Here is a 21781-nt window from a genome sequence, read left to right as displayed (position 1 = left end):
CTGTTTTGGTTCCTGATAGTACTAGCTAACTGCAGGAGATAGGAGCATAGTTTTTGTATGGCCATGCATACAAGATGAATCACAAGTTTAACCAAACTGTTACAGAGCTGCTCCACACACCTCAATAAGCGATGAAAATGGGGTAATGATTGATTAGTATCTCTAGATCTATTTGGGCAGAACTCTCTCTGACTCACTCAGGTACTGATGAAGAACCTGAATTTCCTAATTATTTAAGATCAGAAGGATCTCTTTGAGAGCAATCAAAAAGTTTGGTAGAGACTTTAGCTGTAGCTGCCCATGCAACTGCTTGACCTTACTCAGCTCTGCATCTTAGTACAAGAATAGTACCTCAAACACCGTATCTACCATAATGGTAGAGACCTGTGTAGTCCATGATAGCCATAGAGAGTCCAAGTCAGTTCCTAAATTTTGGTGTCACACTTGTATGCATTTTTGTTACTCTACAACATTAAAACCTGAAAGTATTTCTGAGAGTCAGTGTGAGGGGCTAAACTGTGACATTTCTGTGTCAAAGATTGCTAGTCACTGTCAATCACAAACACAGGAACTGTAAAACCAGAAGAAAGTACTCTGCAGAAGCACCTTGGGGCCATGTGACTGCTATGTGAAGAGCAAGATGGAGGCACATGTAGCATGTGTACATGCACAGGTGTATGAAGATGTGCAGTACTTGTGGTCGTAATGAAAACCTCAGTTGAGAAGAAAAGTTATAAGAGAAAGGACCTCACACGCAACTGCCCACCACCAGCTCTTCATGGATGGGACTCTGAAACTCTGACCCTTGGGACACCATGAATGCATGGTGGTGACTTTTCTTGTGACTCCATCCGGAAAGCTTGCTTGCTTTCTGTCTTTCTTCAGCTCTTTCTGGCTGCTATCACCTTATGTTGTTGCCTTTAATAATAAAAAAGATTTTTTTGATGTATGGCATCTAACCTCAGTTGTGTCTCATATTTCGGTCATGGGGATCACAATGAAACCCTCCCGGCATTAGTTTGGGACAGTCAGTTTGCTGCTTGGGAGTCTGCCTCCAGGAGGTCTTGGTTGTAAAGGCAATATTAACCAGATGGAATGTCAACTGCAATTTGTTAAGACTAATGACTAAGGTAATGTTAACGATCCTTATCTTCTTGTCTCCTAGGGTTGTTGAGACTAACTGCTCAGATACGGCCAAGCTTTAGTGACTCTGGATTGGATTAATTTTAAATCCCTTGATATACAAAGAGGTTCAAGGAATAAGGTGTGCTTGTCATTTTGTGGAAAAACTATGAATATGAAGACACCTTTGTGAATATAAAGTTCTCTGAAACCACTGCTGGGCAGAAGCACTCTGAGGACAGGTCCTGATGCTTCTCCAGCACTGAATAAAAAGAACACCTGCCTTAATAGTTACATTAACTATTGAGTGTAAATTTCTTTGTTTCAGATTTGAATTTTACACAGAACTTTGATCTACTAATGCGAAGTCCTTGCAGCAGTTTACCACTTAATATTAGGCAAACAAGTAATTTGTCATGTATTACAGAAAAATGTAAGCAATTCAGTGGTATCTCTGGACTGTTACCTGGAATTGTTCAACTGAAATTACACAGTTTCACACCAATTTTCACTGAGGATATAAGGCAATATTCACAGGTCCATCAACTTCTGACAGGCACTGAACTAATCATTTGAAACAGCACTTGTTTGCAGAGAAGCCTGAAAACTACAATTAAGTGTCTAAAGTCTGTTCTGTAGCTTACATTTATTGCCAAACCCTGCAAAATAACTTGTCTTTTATAGAGTCATATAAGTATGTAGGATGGTTAAGTCAGGATAAAAGTTCTGGGGAATGATATTTGAAGGCTCTCTAAGGAAAACACTCCTAGAGCCTTCAGATTTAAATGTGCACTTTTTGAGAGACCAGTGAAAATTTCTAACTTTTCAGTGTTTTGGAGAAAAAAAAATAATTACCAAACATATATGGTACAAATACAGAAGGAAATGCTACAGGATGCTACAAATAAAGACAGAAATGTTGACAAGGTAAACTAATGAAATGATAACAATAAATCAAGTACTAACTCCCTCCAGTATTATTTTTATCATTTTTTCCTTCTGTATTTCCAAAAGGTATCTTCCACTAACACATTTCAAAGGTAATCAATTATGCAGCACTATTTTAAATCTGTAAATATCCTCACTTACACCTTCCCATTATTGGCAGATACAAACTATTTATGTTGGATAAAGCTTACTATGGAATGTCAGCATTGGTCAAAATCTAATGCTGACGATAGTTTCCAAATAGTTGTCAACTACTTTTCAACACTGCCAGTACATTTTCCTGGGTTTTTTTTGTGACAATCTAACAGAATGGCCTTTCTTATCCACAGAGATTTCAGTATCATATGAGTGTGTGATCTTAAAAAAAGAAACTAAAAATTCACTTTCTATCATTGTATTTGGAACAAAAATGATCACAAATGGGAATGTGACCCAACCCTGAAAAACAAGCTTCTGTCACATGTAAGTCAGAAGCAAACCAAAGTATCTCCCAAATCCTTTTTTGCCCTGGGGAGCTATTAAGAAAGTGAATAAAAATGAGTGGCAATGTCACCTGAAAATTTACAATCCCACTCTAATCACAAGCATATGAGGTAGGTTGGAAAAAATCTGCTCTTTTAACGTGGTTTTCACACTTTCTGCAGCAAATGCTGAAGCGCTGGTTAGCCAAGGCCAGTGCCTCATCCCCCTGACACTTCCCAGCACCGGGCTGGCCTGGCAGACCCACCAGCACCGAAACTGAAAATCATGGAATCATAGAACAGTTTGGGTTGGAAGAGGCCTTAAAGATCATCTAGTTCCAACCCTCCTGCCATGGGCAGGGACACCTCCCACTAGATCAGGCTGCCTAAGGCCCCATCCAATCTGGCCTTGAACACCTCCAGGGATGGGGCAGCCACAGCTTCCCTGGGCAACCTGTGCCAGTGCCTCACCACCCTCATCGTGAAGGAATTCCTCCTTATGTCTAGCCTAAATCTGCCCCTCTCCAGTTTATACCCAGCGCCCCTAGTCCTGTCACTACATGCATTTTTACAAAGTCTCTCCCCAGCTTTTTTGTAGCCCTTTCAGGTCCTAGCAAGTTGCTAAAATGCCAGCAAATAAACTCTCTAAGACTTGTTTTGGAGTTTTAGAAAGCGAGCATCCTTTATTGGGCACAGGAGACAGGAGGGAGCGATCTCCATCAACTGTGCGCAGTGAGGCAAAAGCTGGTGACTGAACACATTTCCCACTTACATGCATGTGTATGTCTTTTCCCAGAAATCTTACGCATATTCCATTACTTCCCAAGGACTAATTTTAATGTTGTTATGAACTTCAGTAGAGTGAAAATCTCTTGCTAATTTGGAGCTGGCTCCAGCTCTGCCTGACCCTGCATTGGAGACAGGGAAAGGCTGCAAACAGAGGTGATTGCAGAAGAGACATCTGTTCAGCACAGATCAGACCGAACACAAGACACCATCACCTCCAAAGAACGAACAGTGCCTGGAAAAAAGCAGACACGACACGTTATCAGAGGGACATTCTGCCACGCTTTCAAACAATACAATTATTCATAGAATCATAGAATCATAGAATAACCAGGTTGGAAGAGACCCACCGGATCATCGAGTCCAACCGTTCCTATCAAACACTAAACCATGCCCCTTAGCACCTTGTCCACCCGTGCCTTAAACCCCTCCAGGGAAGGTGAATCAACCACCTCCCTGGGCAGCCTCTGCCAGTGCCCAGTGACCCTTTCTGTGAAGAATTTTTTCCTAATGTCCAGCCTAAACCTCCCCTGGCGGAGCTTGAGGCCATTCCCTCTTGTCCTGTCCCCTGTCACCTGGGAGAAAAGGCCAGCACCCTCCTCTCTACAACCTCCTTTCAGGTAGTTATAGAGAGCAATGAGGTCTTCCCTCAGCCTCCTCTTCTCCAGGCTAAACAACCCCAGCTCTCTCAGCCGTTCCTCATAAGACTCATTCTCCAGCCCCTTCACCAGCTTTGTTGCTCTTCTCTGGACTCACTCCAGAGCCTCAACATCCTTCTTGTGGTGAGGGGCCCAGAACTGAACACAGGATTCGAGGAGCGGTCTCACCAGTGCCAAGTACAGAGGGAGAATAACCTCCCTGGACCTGCTGGTCACACCGTTTCTGATCCAAGCCAAGATGCCATTGGCCTTCTTGGCCACCTGGGCACACTGCTGGCTCATATTCAGTCATTTCAGATGAAACTGAGCTCTACTTTAGCTTAAACCAAAATATTCCACGCTTTGCAATGCTAACTACTCCGTGTATCAACACCTCCGCTTCTAGAGCAGGCGATGCCCAGGGGGACCGTCCCCGTCCCCCATCGCGTGTCCCCCCCGCACCCGCCACCAACGCGCGGCGCCCGAGGAATCTTGGGCACTCGGGTGCCCGTAGTTTCCATGACAACCGGGAGGAAGCGTCGCGGAGCCGCCCTCCTGCCGGGGCCGGGGTGCGACCGTGGGCGCGGGGCGGCCCTTCCCTTCCCGAGGAGCCCCTAAGAAGAGGGGAGATCGCTGTCCGCCGGGATCTGGGCGTCCCGCGAGGAGTGGGAGCTGTGGGGAGGGGAGAGGGCCCCGAGGAGCGTCCCTCCTCGCCGGGACTCTCGGTGTGCTGGCGTGTTCCCGAGTGTCGGTGCGTGGTAACTGTCGGAGCTTTGCTGTTCCCGCCGATCCGTTGCCCCTTCGGCGGGCACCAGGGTAAGGGAGCAACCTCGCCTACAGCAGCCTACTTACTGTCCTCCCGCCTTTCTTAAGTGACTGCCAGAAACCAGCCTCCAGGTCACACTTTTCCTTCTTTGAGAGATGTCTTTTAAAGACACTTTTTCTTTTTAAAGATTTCTGTCCTTTGCTTGAAATCTGTCATCTGCCGGTTGATTTCTGTGTCAAGCCTTATAGGACACTTGTTTGATTCACTGCTGCACTTCTCCTGTCTGATCTCTCTGTGACTGCGTGACTCTGACCAGCTCCTGACTACACAAGCCCTTTCATCTTGCTCTGAAGCCTGAAAGCTCCTTATTTAAAGCCATTTTTCAGGGAGACCTTATAGCAGCCTTCCAGTACTTAAAGGGGCTACAGGAAAGCTAGGGAGGGGCTTGCCTTTGTTGTTTTTTTTTCTCTTAGTGCAGTGGTAAGGACGAGGCGTAATGGGTTTAAGGTGAAAAAGGAGAGATTTAACTTAGATATTAGGAAAAAAAATTTTACTGTGAGGATGGTGAGGCATTGGAACAGGTTGCCCAGAGAAGTTGTGGATACCTCATCCCTGGAGGTGTTCAAGGTGTTTGGATGAGACTTTGAGCAACCTGATCCAGTGGAAAGTGGCCAGGCCTGTGGCAGGGGGATTGGAACTGGGTGATCTTTAAGGCCCTTTCCAACCCAAATGATGCTGTGATCTGTGTTTTCTGAGTTGTTTTTACAAAACTGTTACCTCGGTCCTTAACTCCTGTCTTCAATTTGTCCCAAAGGGCTAACACTGTTCCTACCTGTTGTCACATCTTTTATTTTTTACTTTATCTGAGGTTGTCCGAAAAGTCAGATTCATCACTTGTCATGCAAATAGCCAATTTCACATGCCAAGTCAAGACATTGATAACATTTCTGCATCGCACAAGTCTGGGTTCTCAGTGACTTTCCACAAATCAAGTGGCCCGACCCTTCCGGAGCCTCTGCACTCAGTTTATTGCAAAAGTTACAAAACTAATATATGCCAGGTACTTCCCTCTATAAAAGATTGATTAGTGATTTCCATATCATTGTAATAAAGCTGCATGCGGTTACATCATAGAAGTTTTCTACTGTGCGTATTCAGTGAGCAGGGCTCTGCTCTTGGAGGTGGGAAGCCCTTTACTTCCATGTGTGTTTTTGTATGTATATGAGCGTACAATGAGATAGTTCATCTAAGGCCATTTTTCCCACATACTTCTCTGATAAATTTGCAGTCTTGATGTCAAGGCCTGCTTTAGTATGTCCTCCTTCAGTCTCAATAAGAGGTTCCTTCAGATTATGAGTCTTTTGGTCTTTTACTCAGCTCAAATCCTACTGTTCCATTTAATATAAACAAGTATTAGTCCTTTATTGATTACCATCAAGATGTTCAAAGCAGTGCACTCTTTTGCAACAATGGTACAATTAGTGACTTTTCAAATGCATCTAGATTATTGTTAAGTAGAAACTTAGTAAAGTCTTTGGCATGTATATTGATCACTTTTTTAAAGAAAAGAGTTTGAATACATCTGAATTATTTCTAAATACTTCCCTGAGAAAAATATTTATGTTGTCATTAGCAAGATAACTGTTCCCATTATGAGCAATTGTGCGTTTCAAAGGTTGACACAGATAGCACTATTTTGTGATATTTAATGGTAATGTCAAGAACTTATCTGGTGTTTTTATAGCATAAAATCATTTTGATTCTTGTTTTTCTGCAGTTGTAAATGTGTTTTCTAGTTCTAATGTATTTAAAGTTTTGTGATAATAAGCTGGCACTTACAAAATCAGTAAATTCTATGTTATTGTTTGGCTTCTAAGGCTTAAATTTATTTCTGGTTTTAAAGATTTGCATTTTATGAACAGAATAGTTCCCATAAGGGTCATTTAATTTTTACTGTGTTCAGAAGAGGTTTTTTAATTTTCTAATTGTGGTGTGTTAGTTCTTCTTTTGAAAAGATTGTTGCTAAAGACAGTGTGTATTCTGAAAGTGGTATGAAAGAGAAACCAAGATACACAGTGAGTGAACTGATTTGAGGCACTGGTTCTGATTAAATTATAAGTGAAGAAGTATTTTAAATTTTCATTTTCGATTTTGACTAGTATTTATATATTAGATAATTTGGTAATCATTACTGTATGTTGTTTCACAACTTCTAATGAAATATATCATGTCTGAATAGAAGCAGAAAAAAATCCTGAAGATTTAGTAATTTAGATAATGACTTAAGTACCTGACTGGCAGTTTTGTCTGGAGGGAAGTATAAGAACCAAGATAATCAAGGACTGCATGTACATGATTCTGATAGAGATTAGGGCAAGTGGCTTATAGAGTTGAGGGAGTGGAATTACCATGGTAAAATAAATCTGCCTCTAGTTCATCCAGATCTCAGAGTTTGGAATTTATTCATGTTGACAAAAACAGGTGTTTCCAGCTTGCAAAAGGTGATGTCTGGATGGCAAGCACCCTGCCCATCCTTCTGTCAATGTTTGTTTATGTACATTATTTAACTGGCTTCCTAATGTCCTCATTTCTATTTAGTGTAATCTCTTGTTTACTAAATGAATGTAGTTTCTTATTTACTAAACTGTTTTTTTTCATCCAGAGTACACTATAGCATAAATTACTGAGCGTTAATACTATTGAAGACTAATACTTTCACACTTTATACTTTTATTAACATTTGAAATGTTAACTACTGAGGGAGCCATTGTAATTGCTCACCCAGCCACTTGCCATCATTTATCAGCAATCCCTGATCTATATTTATCCTTGACAGTAGTTAAGACACTTAGACCTGGCATTTAGGGATATGGTTTAGTGGTGGACTTGGCAGTGTTGGGTTTACAGTTGGACTTGATGACCTTAAAGGTCTTTTGCAATCTAAACAATTCCAATTCTCTGAAAATTTGGAATTATTCTCAGAAATAATTCATATTACTCATGAGAGTATCAGGCTTGCTATGTTAAATAGGCAGTATGCTATTATTTTTATTAGGGACATTTTATCCCAATTATATACATACATAGTAACACGTGTAGGTGCTTCTTGAACATTTAGATGATGTATGTACCTAAATTTGTATTTAAGGATGTATACAGAAAGCTATCTTTGCACTGTTTTTAACAAAATGCTTCCATTCTTACTGGAATTAAAATTCATTTTCTGTGTTCTGGTTTTTTTTGCTGCTTTACATTTATGTTCTTTTCCCTTATTGATTCTGCTTTGGCTTTTGTGTCCTGAATCTACCTGGGCTTGTGTTCATTCCTTCATCCTGGCCATTTGTCAAATTTTAACTATCTTCTGCTCTAACTGTACCAAACCAGCCTATTTTGCTCTAGGCTGTTCTGCTGAGTGCTGTGATGCTGCTTGGATTTCTGTAGACTACCCTAAAGGCAGATCGGAGCTAATTTCACTTTTGCTGTAGTTGTCAAAGTACAGAAGCAAGGGGGAGCAGTGCAGGATTGGGAGATGTGTCTTTTTGAAAGATGGAATGATGAGACTGTCAAAATTATCCTCAGGATATATAAGGTTTTTTTTCTGGTAGACTTGTTCAGATTTTCTTGATTGATTGTTCATGTCAGTCTTTGGACCTGGGGATTCTAACCACTCATATTCTGTCATGTAGGAATGAACGCTGTTTCATATTTTTAATCTTTTTCTATTCTAGGAAGTAATGTTAAGGAAATGTCATTGGGCATCCAAATAAAACCAAAGAATGCAGTACAGAAAAGCAAGGCAGCTACTTTTTCATGTTCTCCAGAAGCTGCAAGTAAACCACAGCCAAAGCCTAGTTACAAGTTGAATCCTAAAACTATTGATCCGGTATGTATAGGTGATGGGTTTTCCCTTTATTTGTTTAAAATGGATCTCTTGATGGAAGAACTGTTGTTAGTTCATGAAATACATGTAGGGCATACTTTTTCTGGTCCTCTATTGTAAATTTAAATTACTTTAACTCTTCTATTTTTTGTTAGTAATCATGATTTCCCTAATTTCTGCACTCAAAGGCCTAAGATGTAATGTTATTTTTTTTTTTTAAAAAAAAAGAGATTTGCTACAATTACGGCTTGGATGGTTTTTTTTTTATTTTTTCATGTACTTTTGCTCTAAAAAGAGATGTAGAATGAAAAGTTAAAAAGAGTTGAGGGATTTTGTCTTTGTATAGTTATGAATTTTGGCACCTGCTTCATTAGAAGAACTTAGCTCAGTTATGCAATGAAAGCAAGAATCAGGTAGCATCTTGAAGATCATCTAGAACTCATAAAATCTAGCCTATTAATTGCTAGTGAGCATTACTTGAAACTCTGAAGTACTGTGAGCATGCACTACTTTGGGGAGAATTTTGGCTCTAGGAGAAGACTGATGAAAGAAGTTGTTGATTTCATGCACGTCCTGTGCTTGGAAAACTAGATTTGAGTGGGTGATTAAAGCTCACCAGTGGCCATATCAGCCAAACAATTAGTAATGTCACAGACTTTTTGGCAAACAAACTAAATGGGAGTACTTTGTGAGGTACTAATTTGCCATAAACAGAGGCCAAATGCGTTCATGTGGGCATTATTTTTCTTGAGACCTTTTTGCAAATAGTACAACTACTTAATTAAGCCAAGAAGTCATCAAATCACGCACACAATTTTAAGAGTCTTAATGACTCTCAAAAAGATAAAAATTAAGATTTCATAGAATTTCCTGCTATATGCTTTGTAGTAAGATGTTTTATCTGGGAAGTAGCATTGAATGAGTATATATAATTCACTGAATGATTATATATAATTCATATGCATAAGAAGCATGTGTGTGATTAAAAAAACCTTTGTGCAGGCTTTCTTCCCATGAAGCTCCTAGTTTCCTTCTTCGTATGAACCTTCCTGCTTATTTCCAGTGCCCTCATACCATCTTGCCCAACATTTGGTGTTTCTCCCACATCTTCCCACCTTGTAGTTTTGTCTGTACTCAGATCAAGATGGAATTAGAGTAAATCTGCTTTTTGCATGTTACTAATATAACAACTATAAGAGCATCAGGAAAGTGATCCTTAATCAATTAAGGAGAGAACCCATCAGGAGAGCACTGATTCTACATTATTAATTCGTCTTTAAAACTTCCTAGCCAGACAGTTCTGAAAAGCAATTTTCTGATAAATGCACCAAATGCATGTTTTCCACACCATAGTTGCGGTTCTTCTGATTAGTTTTAAAATCGTACGAGAAAGTTCCTTTTTAGCAAACTGCAGTTTTAACATATTCAAAATAGTTATCACACATTACTGTTATGAATAAATAACACATATATTTTTTGTCCTCACAGTTTGATGCTCATACTCGACCAACTTCTGCATTTGCTGTTATATATGCTAAAGGTGGCATTCCATGCAGGTGTGTTGGTTTTGTTTATTTTTTTACCAACTGTATTATGGTTAGGTAGAATTACAGAGATTGAAATACATCAATTCAAGTTTAATCTTTTACTTAGGCTGTTTGATTTCATTCATTTCTGAAAAGATTTCTGATGCTTCACTCTTTTCAAAGCAGAAAGTAATTCTCCATTTCTTTCAAACTGTCTTCTTTTGGTTCTTTTTTATTCTGTGTTAATACAGAAGCTGCAGTTTTAAAGAATAGCTAGGCATTTGTAGATTTAGTTTGCTAAGCCTCTTTCATGACTGAAATTGATTTTGTCATATGATGGTGTTTACTTCTCCCAACAGAAATGGTAATAAAATTAGTGCCATTTTAGTAAGTAGATATCTTGCAGTCTTTTTTTTTTGGCTGAAGTAAGTAGTAGGACATTAATATTGCAATTCTGTAGTTGTCAGCAATATCAGATATTAACAGAACTACTTGTAAGTATTAGTTTGTGGTATTTTAAGTTACTTTTGTCTGTTATATATTTGCCTACAATAAACACTATATTGTTTTGTCAAGTGGATGCAGAATTACTGAACAAAAAATTAAAAAATCATTAACACGTGTATGTACATGTACAAAATAATCACTAGTATATAGTCTTTATCTGTATCTTAGGAGTAATTGAAACTTTTAAAAGGGAGCATCTTCTCTGTTGGTATGAAAGATCTATAATTTTTATAACTTTTGTTTTTTGATTCCTGTGTGATTGGGAGCAGAGTTTTGGAAACTGTCAAATCTGGGAATTATAATAATTACAGTGTTAAATACCATTACACATTTCACTGAGAGCAGTATGTGTTGAAATTCTATGTGTAACATTATAATAATATTACAAAATAATTGGTGTTAAAGTTAATAGTGTTGGCAATAGATTATATATTATTATATGTTATTTTGTTAAAACTTTATTCTTTATATAGGTTAATGCATGGCACAGTAAAGAACAGACTGCAATGGGAATGCCTTCCTGCAACTGTTCCCTTTGATCCTCTTCTTGTAACCCTGGCAGAGGTAAACTCTTTTCTTGCACAGTGAAGCATACAGAAATAGGATCCTTTAAATAAGTGAAATACTATACATTATGTTCAGGTTTCTGTTTTCTCAGCGTCATCTCTGACATGTCACCAAATATGTTTCAAGAGTGTAAATAAATGTTGCATCCAGTGTGGCAGTTGGAATAAAGTGCATACACTAGAGGTGGCTTTTTTTGTTTTCTTCTAAGATTAAACAAAACTGTCAATTTCTAAAGTAAGGTAGAGTTTCTGTTATGGAAACAGGAAAGACTTCAGCCTTATTCCTTTAAATCTTTGAGTTCTGCCAATTGGGGCTTCACTAGAAGTGCATATTTGTAACGTCTACAAGATTTTGGTGTTGCAGGAGGTTGTGTATGGTGGACTGTGTTTCCTTCTGTAGTTCACCACCATTCTTTTTTTTTTCCTTCAGTGTAAACCATTTACAAATACAGCCTATTTTTGTTCATGGCCTTGTTGAAAAATTTCCTTGGGTAGTTAGAGTAAAGGTAATGAGGGCAAATATTGATTGAATTGGCAATGTTTATAATGTGAGTTTAAATATTTAGTGTTCCAAGAGAAAAATTAATCAGAATATTCTGTAAGCAGAGTTGTACTTAATGGTTCCACATGGTGGAGTTAGTGTATTTATGTGTTGAACTGATGTAACAAAATTGAAGCATTATCTTGCTGCTATGTGAGCTTTTAAAAGGTATTTGTGTTTAAGAAAGCTAACTTTCAAGAAAATGTGTTTTACATTTGGCACAGGGTCTAAGAGAGACAAAACATCCCTACACATTTATTTCAAAGGAAGGTTTTAAAGAGTTACTGATGGTTAAAGGTGCTACTGAAAAAGCAATTCCTTTGTTGCCTCGCCTAGTTCCAGCATTAAAGGCTGCATTGGTATGTCTTACTCTTCATGCAGAGATTTTCATAATTTGTTTTGTTTTGTTTTGTCTTTCCCTTGTGATTTTGAGAATGACACAGAAAATACTTATGTGACAACTCTGTTGCATGGGCTTTTGGTTTGGGCTTTGGGGGGGCTGGGAATAGTTTTTTTTCTTATGTTAACTCTGCCTTGGTTTTATTAGATAAGTATGTCTGTAAGTGTAAATTCAGATGGGCAGCTCCTATAGCTGTCTGACAGTAGCTTTGGGCAAATTAATGGCTGGACTCCATGATCCTGGGGGTCTTTTCCAACCTAGTGATTCTGTGAAATTCTGAGGAAATGTTCTCTTAAAGTTCTGAATATAAGCATAAATAAATATATGTATTGGTGATGTTTTTATATATATTCACATAGTAACAAGCAAAAAAAAATATTGAGATGAAGTAAAATGGACATGCAAGAATAAATACTTCCCTGTTACATTTACAAATTCAGAGTATGCTGCAAAGATAAAGCCAAATATGCCAGTGAGGAAAAAGGAAGAATATAGTTAAAGTGTTTGAGGTCATATTCTTAATTTTAAAAATATTTTTAACTTTTTCATAACTTTCAGAGGTCTTTCTTGGTTCAGGTACTTGCTGCCCTTCAATCTATCTGTGTTTCAGTTCTGGTCTTATAGAGTTGTCTGAAAGTTCAAAAACTCTGTGATCTCAGATCAGAGGTGTAATAGGAGATCAGAATTATCTGTTATCAATATCTTTCATTTAGTTTGGAAGACAAAATTGGAAGAATTATTCTTGCCTGTTCTTCTAGTTACTGATGCCCATCTGCTAATTTTCATTGTCGCACTGGTTTGGTATAAAGTCTTGTTAAACCTTCTGCTACACAAGCAGTCAATGACTTCTAGTTGAAAAAACCCCAACATTCAGGGCCCAAGTGTCAGAGTGGAAAAATAACTGTTTAAATAAAGGTCAGTATTAGTACAAGAACAAAATAAATTGTCATGAATCAATTTCACTGCTCAAAGAAGAGTGAGATAACAAAACCATTAGAGAACTTGGGCATAGAAGAACCCTCGCGTGGGAGCAATAAAAATGACAAAGCACCCTAGAAGTAGGTAAGAGCTGGATAATTCCTGGCAGGTGACACAGCTGTTGTTGGCAGGGGACTAAATTAATTGAACCAGAAAGTCATTGGCCCCTGGGTTTCTTCAACAAAGACATTTGTTGTTATGAATTACACAGAAACTACCCTGAATTCATTACATTTGTAACTAAAATGTCTCTCAGTTTCAAGATACCTGCATTTGAAGGGTTGTTTCTGTTATGCAGTGAAGCATTAAAAGTTTTGGTTTAGTAAACTGTTTTGCCTGCTGAATTTTTTATTTCATCAATAGTAAATTATTAGTGTCATTGTCTTATGAGACATGCAAAACATTTTGTGAATTCTTTTGTTGTCTACTTTAAAAACATCTGTTCATTTTTAAATGTTACCTATAGAAACTAATATTCAGTCATATTGTACTTGTATTTCTAAACACATAATGTTACAACAATTAGCAGTTGCACAGTAGTTTTAATTTTTAAAAATACTATATACAATTGTAATGTAAAGATCACATTTTTGAAGAACTTGTGTATTTGTCTGTATATTACTGAGAGGCTTTTCATTTTTCCTTCTTTGAAGGCCCATTCAGATGATGAAGTATTCGGAAGGGGACTGGACGCTTTAGTTCAATTGAGTGCTGTTGTTGGACCATCTCTTAATGATCATCTTAAGCATCTACTCACAAATGTAAGTTTTAATTCTGTAGCAAAATAATCATCTGCATTTTTTATGGTACTTTGTTTGAGATACTTGCTATAAGGTCTGCACAGATAAAGTGAAGGGCTTCATGTCCATGTTCCATGAAAAACACTACTTCATATATTACTCTGTGTAATTCCATCATTCTTTAATAATATGATGACTTATAAAGTTATGGCAAGGTCTGCAAACTGCTGTTGACATAAATTGGAGAATAATGGAAGTGTTGTCTCTACTATTTGAAAGAGCTCCATCGTCGTGCCTGAGGTGAAATAGATGCTTTGTTTTGAAGAGAAGTTTATGTTTATTACAGAACGAGTTCTGCATTTTAAGTGTGAATATTTAAAAAAAAAAATCTGGAAGTTTCAATAAATTAACTTCAGTAAATATTCCCAATTATTTTGGATGGGAATTTTGCACAAGGAAGTTTCATTAAATAAGCTTAAAGTGGAATTGTGGAAAGTATTTTTATACTAAGTCCTTCTGTAGACATCCTTCCTCTGTCAGACAGGCTTTTCATGGTTCAATCTATCCTGCTTCCAGTGTACACTCATAGCAAAATAAAAGGACCTTGTAGAAGATAATGCAGATGAGAAAAATTGTAGTAGTTTTGTAGTAGTTTTTTTTAAAGTTATTTTCACTATAATAAATCTCATTAAGTGCATATGAAAAATGTGTTAACTTCTCATATGCTAGCACTTTAAGAATGACTTTTTTTTAAAAGTTGATACCACTTTAAAATTAGTTTGCTAAAAGAAAACAAAAAACAAGTAAGTTTTGGGTAGCAGTTGAGCCTCCTTTGAATTAGTGTGTCTCAACAGTTAATATTTTATTGCTTTTGCCTTGACTGAGTTCCATACTTTGGCACCAGTTACAACCTATAACGTGATTTTTCTTTTCAGCTTTAATTTTCCAAAGATAAGATGAAATAAAGTAATAAAATAGAATTACATAGGCCTCTTTGCATATATTGTACTGTGTTGTGAACCAAATATTGTTATTTTACTTTTCCAATAGCTTTCAGTGAGATTAATGAAGAAGAAATTTAGAGAAAAAGTTACTGTTGCTTTACAGAAGTTGGAGCAGTATGGTGGAAAGGTGAGTTAACTAGATGTTTGTTCTGTAATCTGCACATTTGAATAGAGCTTTGCCAAAACAACTTCCATGTCTGGCTTTCACATTAAGAACCTCATTCTGAAAACTGCTTCTTTTTACGTGTCACAACTATTCATATTGAATAAAACACAGGATTTCACAGTCAGCAGAGTTGTGTTCCAGTCCATAGTAAAATAGTTGGTTTTGTCTGTTTGATGTATTGAGTGACAATAGAAATGGCATTAAATATACTCTGGTCATCCATATTCTTCCAGTTAGGTTTTATTTTTTCCCATTTTTTATATCTCACATTTTTCATTTGTATTCTCCATTGTTTTAATTTCTGAGCAGGGAATAGAGGAGTATGTCTCAATAATATATACCGGGGGATCTGTACCTACATAAGAAGCTGCATGGCTGGACTCTTACAGCAGAGCACACCAAGCCCCATTTAGGACAGATCTTTTTGGGAGCAAGCATGCATCTGCATGGACCCCTACCCATGATATTTGCTTGGAACTTTTTATTGTCCTTGGTGGGATGCATATGCAGACTTAGTGGTTAAATGACATGAAAATTCTCCATTTCGCAAGGAAAAACTGATTTTTTTTCCAGGGTTTGAACTGGTGTGACAAATGTACATAGGGTAAGATCCAGGATGCTTAATGTAAAAGTTCTTACTGTGTTGGGCATTGCAGCACTTAGAAAGTAGATGCTTATACTGAGTAAAGCATGTGAACTTCTTGTGGAGACCACAGGATACGATAGATACCTATGAAGAATGACCCAGGAATTCACTTAGTATCAGCTAGTAAATAGCTTCTGGCCCCTTCTGGAGTATTGACACCTGACTCAGGCTGAATATTTGTCTTGCTTCAATATGCGTGGGCTGAAGGCTTTGTATTCCTTTTGCTGAGCCTAAATACGATGCTGTTTTGTGTTATTGCTGATGCCTGCCCATTCCCACTAATAGCTTAGTGTTTAGGTCACTTACTGAAGAAACTGGATACTCACATTCCAGCCCACCCTGATTAACCCAGGGGTTAGATCTCCAATTGCTATAAATAAAAAAAAAAATGCTTTAAGTAACAGATGGCAGACTATTCTGCTTAACGTTATGTTGCCATTTTCTGTTGTACTGTACTTTGTGCAGAAAAGAGGAGAGAAGACTAAATAAGAGAGTTTTGGCTTGGATATTCATCTAGAAGAGAAAATATTATTTGCTTTCTTGACCCTAATAAACATTTGCATGAATTGCATTAAATGGCCACCGGTAAAGTATTGGAAAAAACAAAGTAGTAGGGACCATAAATATAGGTCTGCCAGATGAGAGTTTTGTGCTTCCATCAGTAGGCACCCACATAATCAGTAGAGACCACTTTTTTCACTCACCTTCATTTAAGGACAGTAGCAGTGTTTGTATTGCAGACTTGAGAAGCATCACAACAATGAAAGATTTTTTTATTATTATGTAGTGAGACAAGAAAAGGAAACTTGCATCTGATTTGGTATTTTGAAAATTTAGGCCTAGACTATGTGCTTTCAAGGAATATTACATAATTCAACTACTGAATTTATCAAATTTCTATTCTAAATCTTATAATGTGTATGATTCTTACTTTTATTGGAAGTCCCTTCCAGACTCTCACTCTTTATTTAATGTCTATGTTTATGCTCAGTTTTGGGTATGAGTTTACATATCTCTTCTCTTGGATGTTTACTTTCCATCATCAGTTATCACAATGCTCCATTTTTCAGTTAATTATTTTCAACACTTTTGACAGTAAATTTCTCAGCAAATATTAACTTGTTAGCTTTCTAGTATTTGCTAATGACAAAGATAAGTAAACAAAAATTGTGAATTATACAGTTTATATAGACTATATGAGTACTCTCACATGTAGTGCTAATGCTTCTTATTTTGTTTAAATCAATTTTATTTTTATGAACAGGCGACTGTGGCTATCATCAAACGTAAAATTCCAACCTATTGTTCTTTTTCTCCTGAACAAGAAGACTGTAGTGATTTGCACTGTAAGGTGAAGTTTGGAAAGAAACTGCCTGTGAACATCACTGTTACTTATTTGGGGTATGGTCTCTTGAAATAATCACAATTCTTTAGTATGCTGGAGAATGGGAAAAAGTCCTATCAGTTTGTAGCTACGTAATTTTGGAAGACTCTTTCTCTCTGTATTGGCTGCTATTTGCATATGCATTGTGCTTACAATGGCATTGACTAAGTATTATTTCAAAAGCAGAGTAAATACTAAGTCTTATTTTATTGTAAATTAAAATTTCCTTCAATTGATCTGCAGTGCTTAATGTATTTTGTATATTTATGTCATGCAAAATAATTTGGCTTTAATTACTTAAATAGTAACTACCAGTGTTAAATGACATGTATACCTCCTTTTGAAACACCTAACTTCATTTGTGCCGCAAGCACCGTTGTATGCAGTTTATCTTACTGGGTTAGATATAGAACTATGGGAGCTCATCTAGACTTCTTGAGAATCAGTTTTTAAAGGTATGAAGCTGAACACACTGAACAGGTAGCATATGGTGCAAAACTGAACATGCTCACTGCATTCTCAGCACATTGTTTTGAGAAGCTGGAAAGGTTCTGGAGAGTAAAGTGCAGAGGCCACAGCCCAGGTTTGGCTCAACTAGCTAGTTCCAGGCCTACTGAATGTGAGCTAGAGGTAGTAGGCAACTCTGGAGTATTTACATCATGTTTCCTTTGCATCGAGTTCTGTAATGCTACAGATATGCTTGAGACTAGCTTGTGAATTCAGTTCCGGACAGCTAATAAACTTCTGCATGAGGAAGCTGTGAAAAGAATATGAGCTAAAGACAATGCAAAGACTGCAGTAACCAGCTTGCCTGGCTGTCAAGCCATGTAGGGTGCAGTGTTCATCTGTGAATGTATTTTAACTTCATTGCAAAATAATTCCTAACAATTCTTGGTATAAATATTGTTCAGGGTTTGTGTTTTTATGGATATTTGAGTTACTCTGTAAGGGAGAACTGATTGAAGTAACAAAATTTGCCACAGAACTTTTTCCCAGGAGGAAAATTCAATTCTGGAATTTAAAGTTATTTGAAAGGTGGGGTTTTTTTCTAATCAGAGGATGCTGTTGCATAGAGTAATGAAAAAGTCTGTCATGTGAAAGCAATTTCAAAATTTTTGTAAAATTACCACTGCTTGGATAAATTAAATTTACTTCAGGACTGTGTTAGGATCTCTGCTGAGATCAGAGTCAAGATCTATGCATTTAAGCCTTTTATTAAAAAAATAATTTTGTTGGCAAGAATGTTTATTTTGAAGGGATATATGTATTTAACAACTCAAAAAAACAATCATGCTTCTTGTTTTTCTTCATGTTTACTTTATTTTCTTTTTTTACAAAATGTGCACATTTAGTTTACACAAACATGCTACAGCAGATTTCAAGTGTACATGTATTGTACTACTCTTATCCTACACTGGTGATAGCAGAGCAGCCTTCAACATGCCTCTAATGTCCCATCTCTACACCAGAATAGATACCTGATTTATTTTGCAAAATAATGCTTGCAAACACTCTTTCTACTTCACTAATCCCCTTTCTGCAGCAATGTCACAATGAAAATTAGCCTATATGTGATAGCATTTCTCCTATTTTGAAGTATTGGCATACACTCAGTGGACAATATACCTTAAAAATTACATGGATAGAGGGGCAGTATTATATTTTAGGTACATACATTTTTAGAAAAATCTTTGTAGGTTCAGAATTAAGGTAGTGCCAATCTTAACAAAGAAACAATCCTAAAATAAGGTAATACACTTATCACATATAGATGATATCATATAGCTGGAGTTTCCAATTTTTTCCTGATTCTGTCTCATGATTAAAGATATTACAAAAAGCCGAAACAGATGTTAGCCTGTCTAGCAGTCATTATTAGATGTTACTACATAGTGATATTCATTCTGAGCACCAAAGTGGGATGGAAGTTTCAAAAGAAGTTCTTGCCTTTTTCTTCATTAAAGGCGGAAAGACACATGCTCATGAAAACGGTGTTAGAATCCAGTTAATGTTTCTTCATGAGAATTCAGAGTCAGAACTTCCTTAATTTTAAGGAAAGAACTTTTAGAGATGTCCAAGAAGAACCAGAAATACAGTATGTAGGACTTATGATATTTATGTCATGATAAATTAAATGCAGATTTATTAGGTGAGTGTGAATGATACAAGCTTACTCTTATTTGTTAGGGAGTAAATCTACCTATAAGCAGTTTCTTTTTTTTTGGTCTGTAACAGTTCTTCCTCTCAAATTATCTATTTTGTTAGGTTTGGGGTTTTTTTGAAGAGAAAAGCAAGTCAAAGGTAGAAGGCAATTGCAGCGAGATGCGCATTGCAGATTGATTATAGCACTTTAGCTCAAAAGTATTATTCAAAATATAAGGACTACACCGTATGAATGTGAAAAAAAATTACATGGTAATGCCTCTGTATAAATTAAAAACTAAGATTTAAGAAATACGCTCAAACACCTGGAGCTTAATCCAGTAAAAATTAGTAGCAAAAGTTAGGAGTATTTATTTAATCTCCTTGTGTTAGAATCTATTTTATCTAAGGATTGGAATGATAATTAAGCTGCATAACGTCATGTCTTACTTTGTTTGGGTTTGGAGTAAAAACCTGACTTTTCAGAAGAATCTTAAAGTAGCCACTGTTCAAGTGCTAAATTGTATATTTTGGAAAGCTTTTGGGGCGAAGTTTATAATAAAAAATTATTTGCATAATACATGTCTGAGTGTAAAGCTGAGTAATTTTATTTATGATAAAGTGGGAAATTCATCTTTTGGTAATGTTGCAGAATAGCTCATATTTGTCCATTAGTTGTAGACCTAATGTCTTCGTTAAATCACATTTTCAAAGAGCTGCATGGATCGCATTATATTCTCATCCTGTAAAAAAGACAACAAAAACCCCAAAATAATACACAATTACAAATATAGCTTGCAAATATCTATAGTGAAATTGGGTAGAACTGTATTTTAGTTAACAACATCATTATTTTTCAACTTGTTTGGAGAAGCTGTTAGCAGTAAAAAGCTGTTAATGGATCACACTTAGACAGATTTTTTTATATATATATTAATTAAACCAAAACCATTCTGTCCATAATACAATAACATGTTAAGAAAATTAAGTCTGCAGTATTTCACAGGCTATAAGTTTATATCCAGTATAACAAAATACATATAGACAATAAATACTGAAGGAATAATTGTTGTATCTGAAGTGTGAATCCTTTTGTGACATTGCTAGTCCTATGTATTGAAAAAAGGAACCTTTTTGCAATTCTAGGGCGTCCTTTTGCATAGGTAGGAAAACTCTGAAATAAAATATTTATATGGGCATCATTGCATGATCCAAGAAGTCAGTCAATTCTACAAATATAACTACAGCACTCCCAACAACTCAGCTCTAATTTTCTGTGTGCTCACACTGAAAGATGTTGACTGCTTTCCAGTGACACTGCTTTCTCATTGCTTTGCACTACGCAGGTAAAAAAACTTCCAAATTCTGCATAACACTTACTGATGCATCACTCTACTCCAGTAAACTCTCAGCACAGCGTTAAATAAAAAAACTAATTTTTTTGCTAATATTTCCTTTTCAGTGTATGGAAGCAAGAGTTTACTTGTAGCCTATATTTGCTGGTGCTTCTGCATCACTGGTTGCACAATACAAGGGTATACACCATACCTGCTCATTTAGCATTTGCTCATCCCCATTGTAACAATCCTTTTTTTTAATCCGAATGCATAGCCTTTAGCACTTTCTTGAAAGGTAATCTAGACATCTTTAATTCTAGTGAATAAAAAGACTGAATTTTATAGACTATTTCAGGAATTTTCATGGAAGAGATGCATAAAAAAGGCACTTTTTAGAATGGTTATCTCATACAATTCTCCGCTACTGATGGATATGTAGACTTTGTGTACATTGATGCTTTAATAACACGTTGAGTATCAATTTACAGTTAAATTATTCACTGTTCAGTCTAGTGGGTGATTTGCTTAGTAGAAAATGACAAATGTGAGCAATTTTCTTAAGTGATATTATGAAACATGCACAGTGGGGTTATTAATCTTTGATTCTGTATGTCATCTCAAGTGATGTTGCTGTAAGGAGGGATCTGTGTACTAGTCTGTGCTGATAAACCAACCTATGATAGCAATTACATGTCATTTCAAAAAAATACATTACACAGCTTAATGCTTAAAAAGACTGTATTGGAAATTTACTATATTAAATTACTTGAAATAAAAATAAACTTTTTTTTTTCCCACTGCATTGTTTTGAAACATCAATATACTATTGAAGATCAGTGATTAATGTAAGGTTAAACTTTGGTTTAACTGGAATTATTTGTAGTTTAGTTATTTACTAATGTTTTTTCTTTATACATTGGGAACTTAAGCTCAGCAAATGTGCAAAGCAAACAATATGCTCTTAATTTAGAGAGTGCTTTGACACTTCCTACCAATTTCATACTAATAAAACTAGGAGTTTTCTAAAATCAGCTCCATATTTCTGAAGATTGCCGTTCCTATACAGAAGACTTCCAGTGCCCCTCCTTTAGTCACTTACATTGAAAGAGTCTTCACCTATACAGGCTTGTTATAGTATTTCGAACGTGGTGACTTTTAGTAAGCTACTGAAGTCAATTTTTCTATCTTCAAAAAAGAGGAGGGAAATAGATGCTTGAATTAGAATTCTTTGGCAAGTATATCT

The 21781-nt window shown here is 36.6% G+C and overlaps 2 protein-coding genes across 13 annotated transcripts in view; one reads left to right on the top strand and one right to left on the bottom strand.

Moving 5' to 3' along the window:
• Positions 1–4749: 4749 nt before the first annotated feature.
• On the top strand, positions 4750–17127 carry PACRGL (parkin coregulated like). Of its 2 annotated transcripts, XM_069854909.1 has the most exons (8): positions 4750–4852; positions 8450–8604; positions 10090–10157; positions 11108–11198; positions 11966–12100; positions 13773–13880; positions 14910–14990; positions 16940–17127. In XM_069854909.1, exons 2-8 carry the CDS (start codon positions 8467–8469, stop codon positions 17093–17095), a joined length of 777 nt encoding a protein of 258 aa, XP_069711010.1. In that variant the 5' UTR covers positions 4750–4852; positions 8450–8466; the 3' UTR covers positions 17096–17127. The 2 variants fall into 2 exon arrangements, with proteins under 2 accessions (XP_069711010.1, XP_069711011.1); XM_069854910.1 differs by lacking the exon at positions 4750–4852 and having other exon boundaries at positions 8351–8604.
• Positions 17128–18361: 1234 nt separating this feature from the next.
• Positions 18362–21781, bottom strand: part of KCNIP4 (potassium voltage-gated channel interacting protein 4) — a 415602-nt gene continuing 412182 nt past the window's right edge. For all 11 annotated transcript variants that reach the window (XM_069856229.1, XM_069856237.1, XM_069856236.1 and 8 more), the window contains one exon: positions 18362–19944. In XM_069856229.1, the coding sequence (XP_069712330.1) occupies positions 19897–19944 (48 nt within the window). In that variant the 3' untranslated portion in view covers positions 18362–19896. The remainder of the gene's footprint in view (positions 19945–21781) is intronic.

The sequence above is a fragment of the Phaenicophaeus curvirostris genome, chromosome 4, assembly GCF_032191515.1.
Source record: "Phaenicophaeus curvirostris isolate KB17595 chromosome 4, BPBGC_Pcur_1.0, whole genome shotgun sequence".
Lineage (NCBI taxonomy): Eukaryota > Metazoa > Chordata > Aves > Cuculiformes > Cuculidae > Phaenicophaeus > Phaenicophaeus curvirostris.
This window is presented reverse-complemented; position numbering and strand designations above follow the sequence as displayed.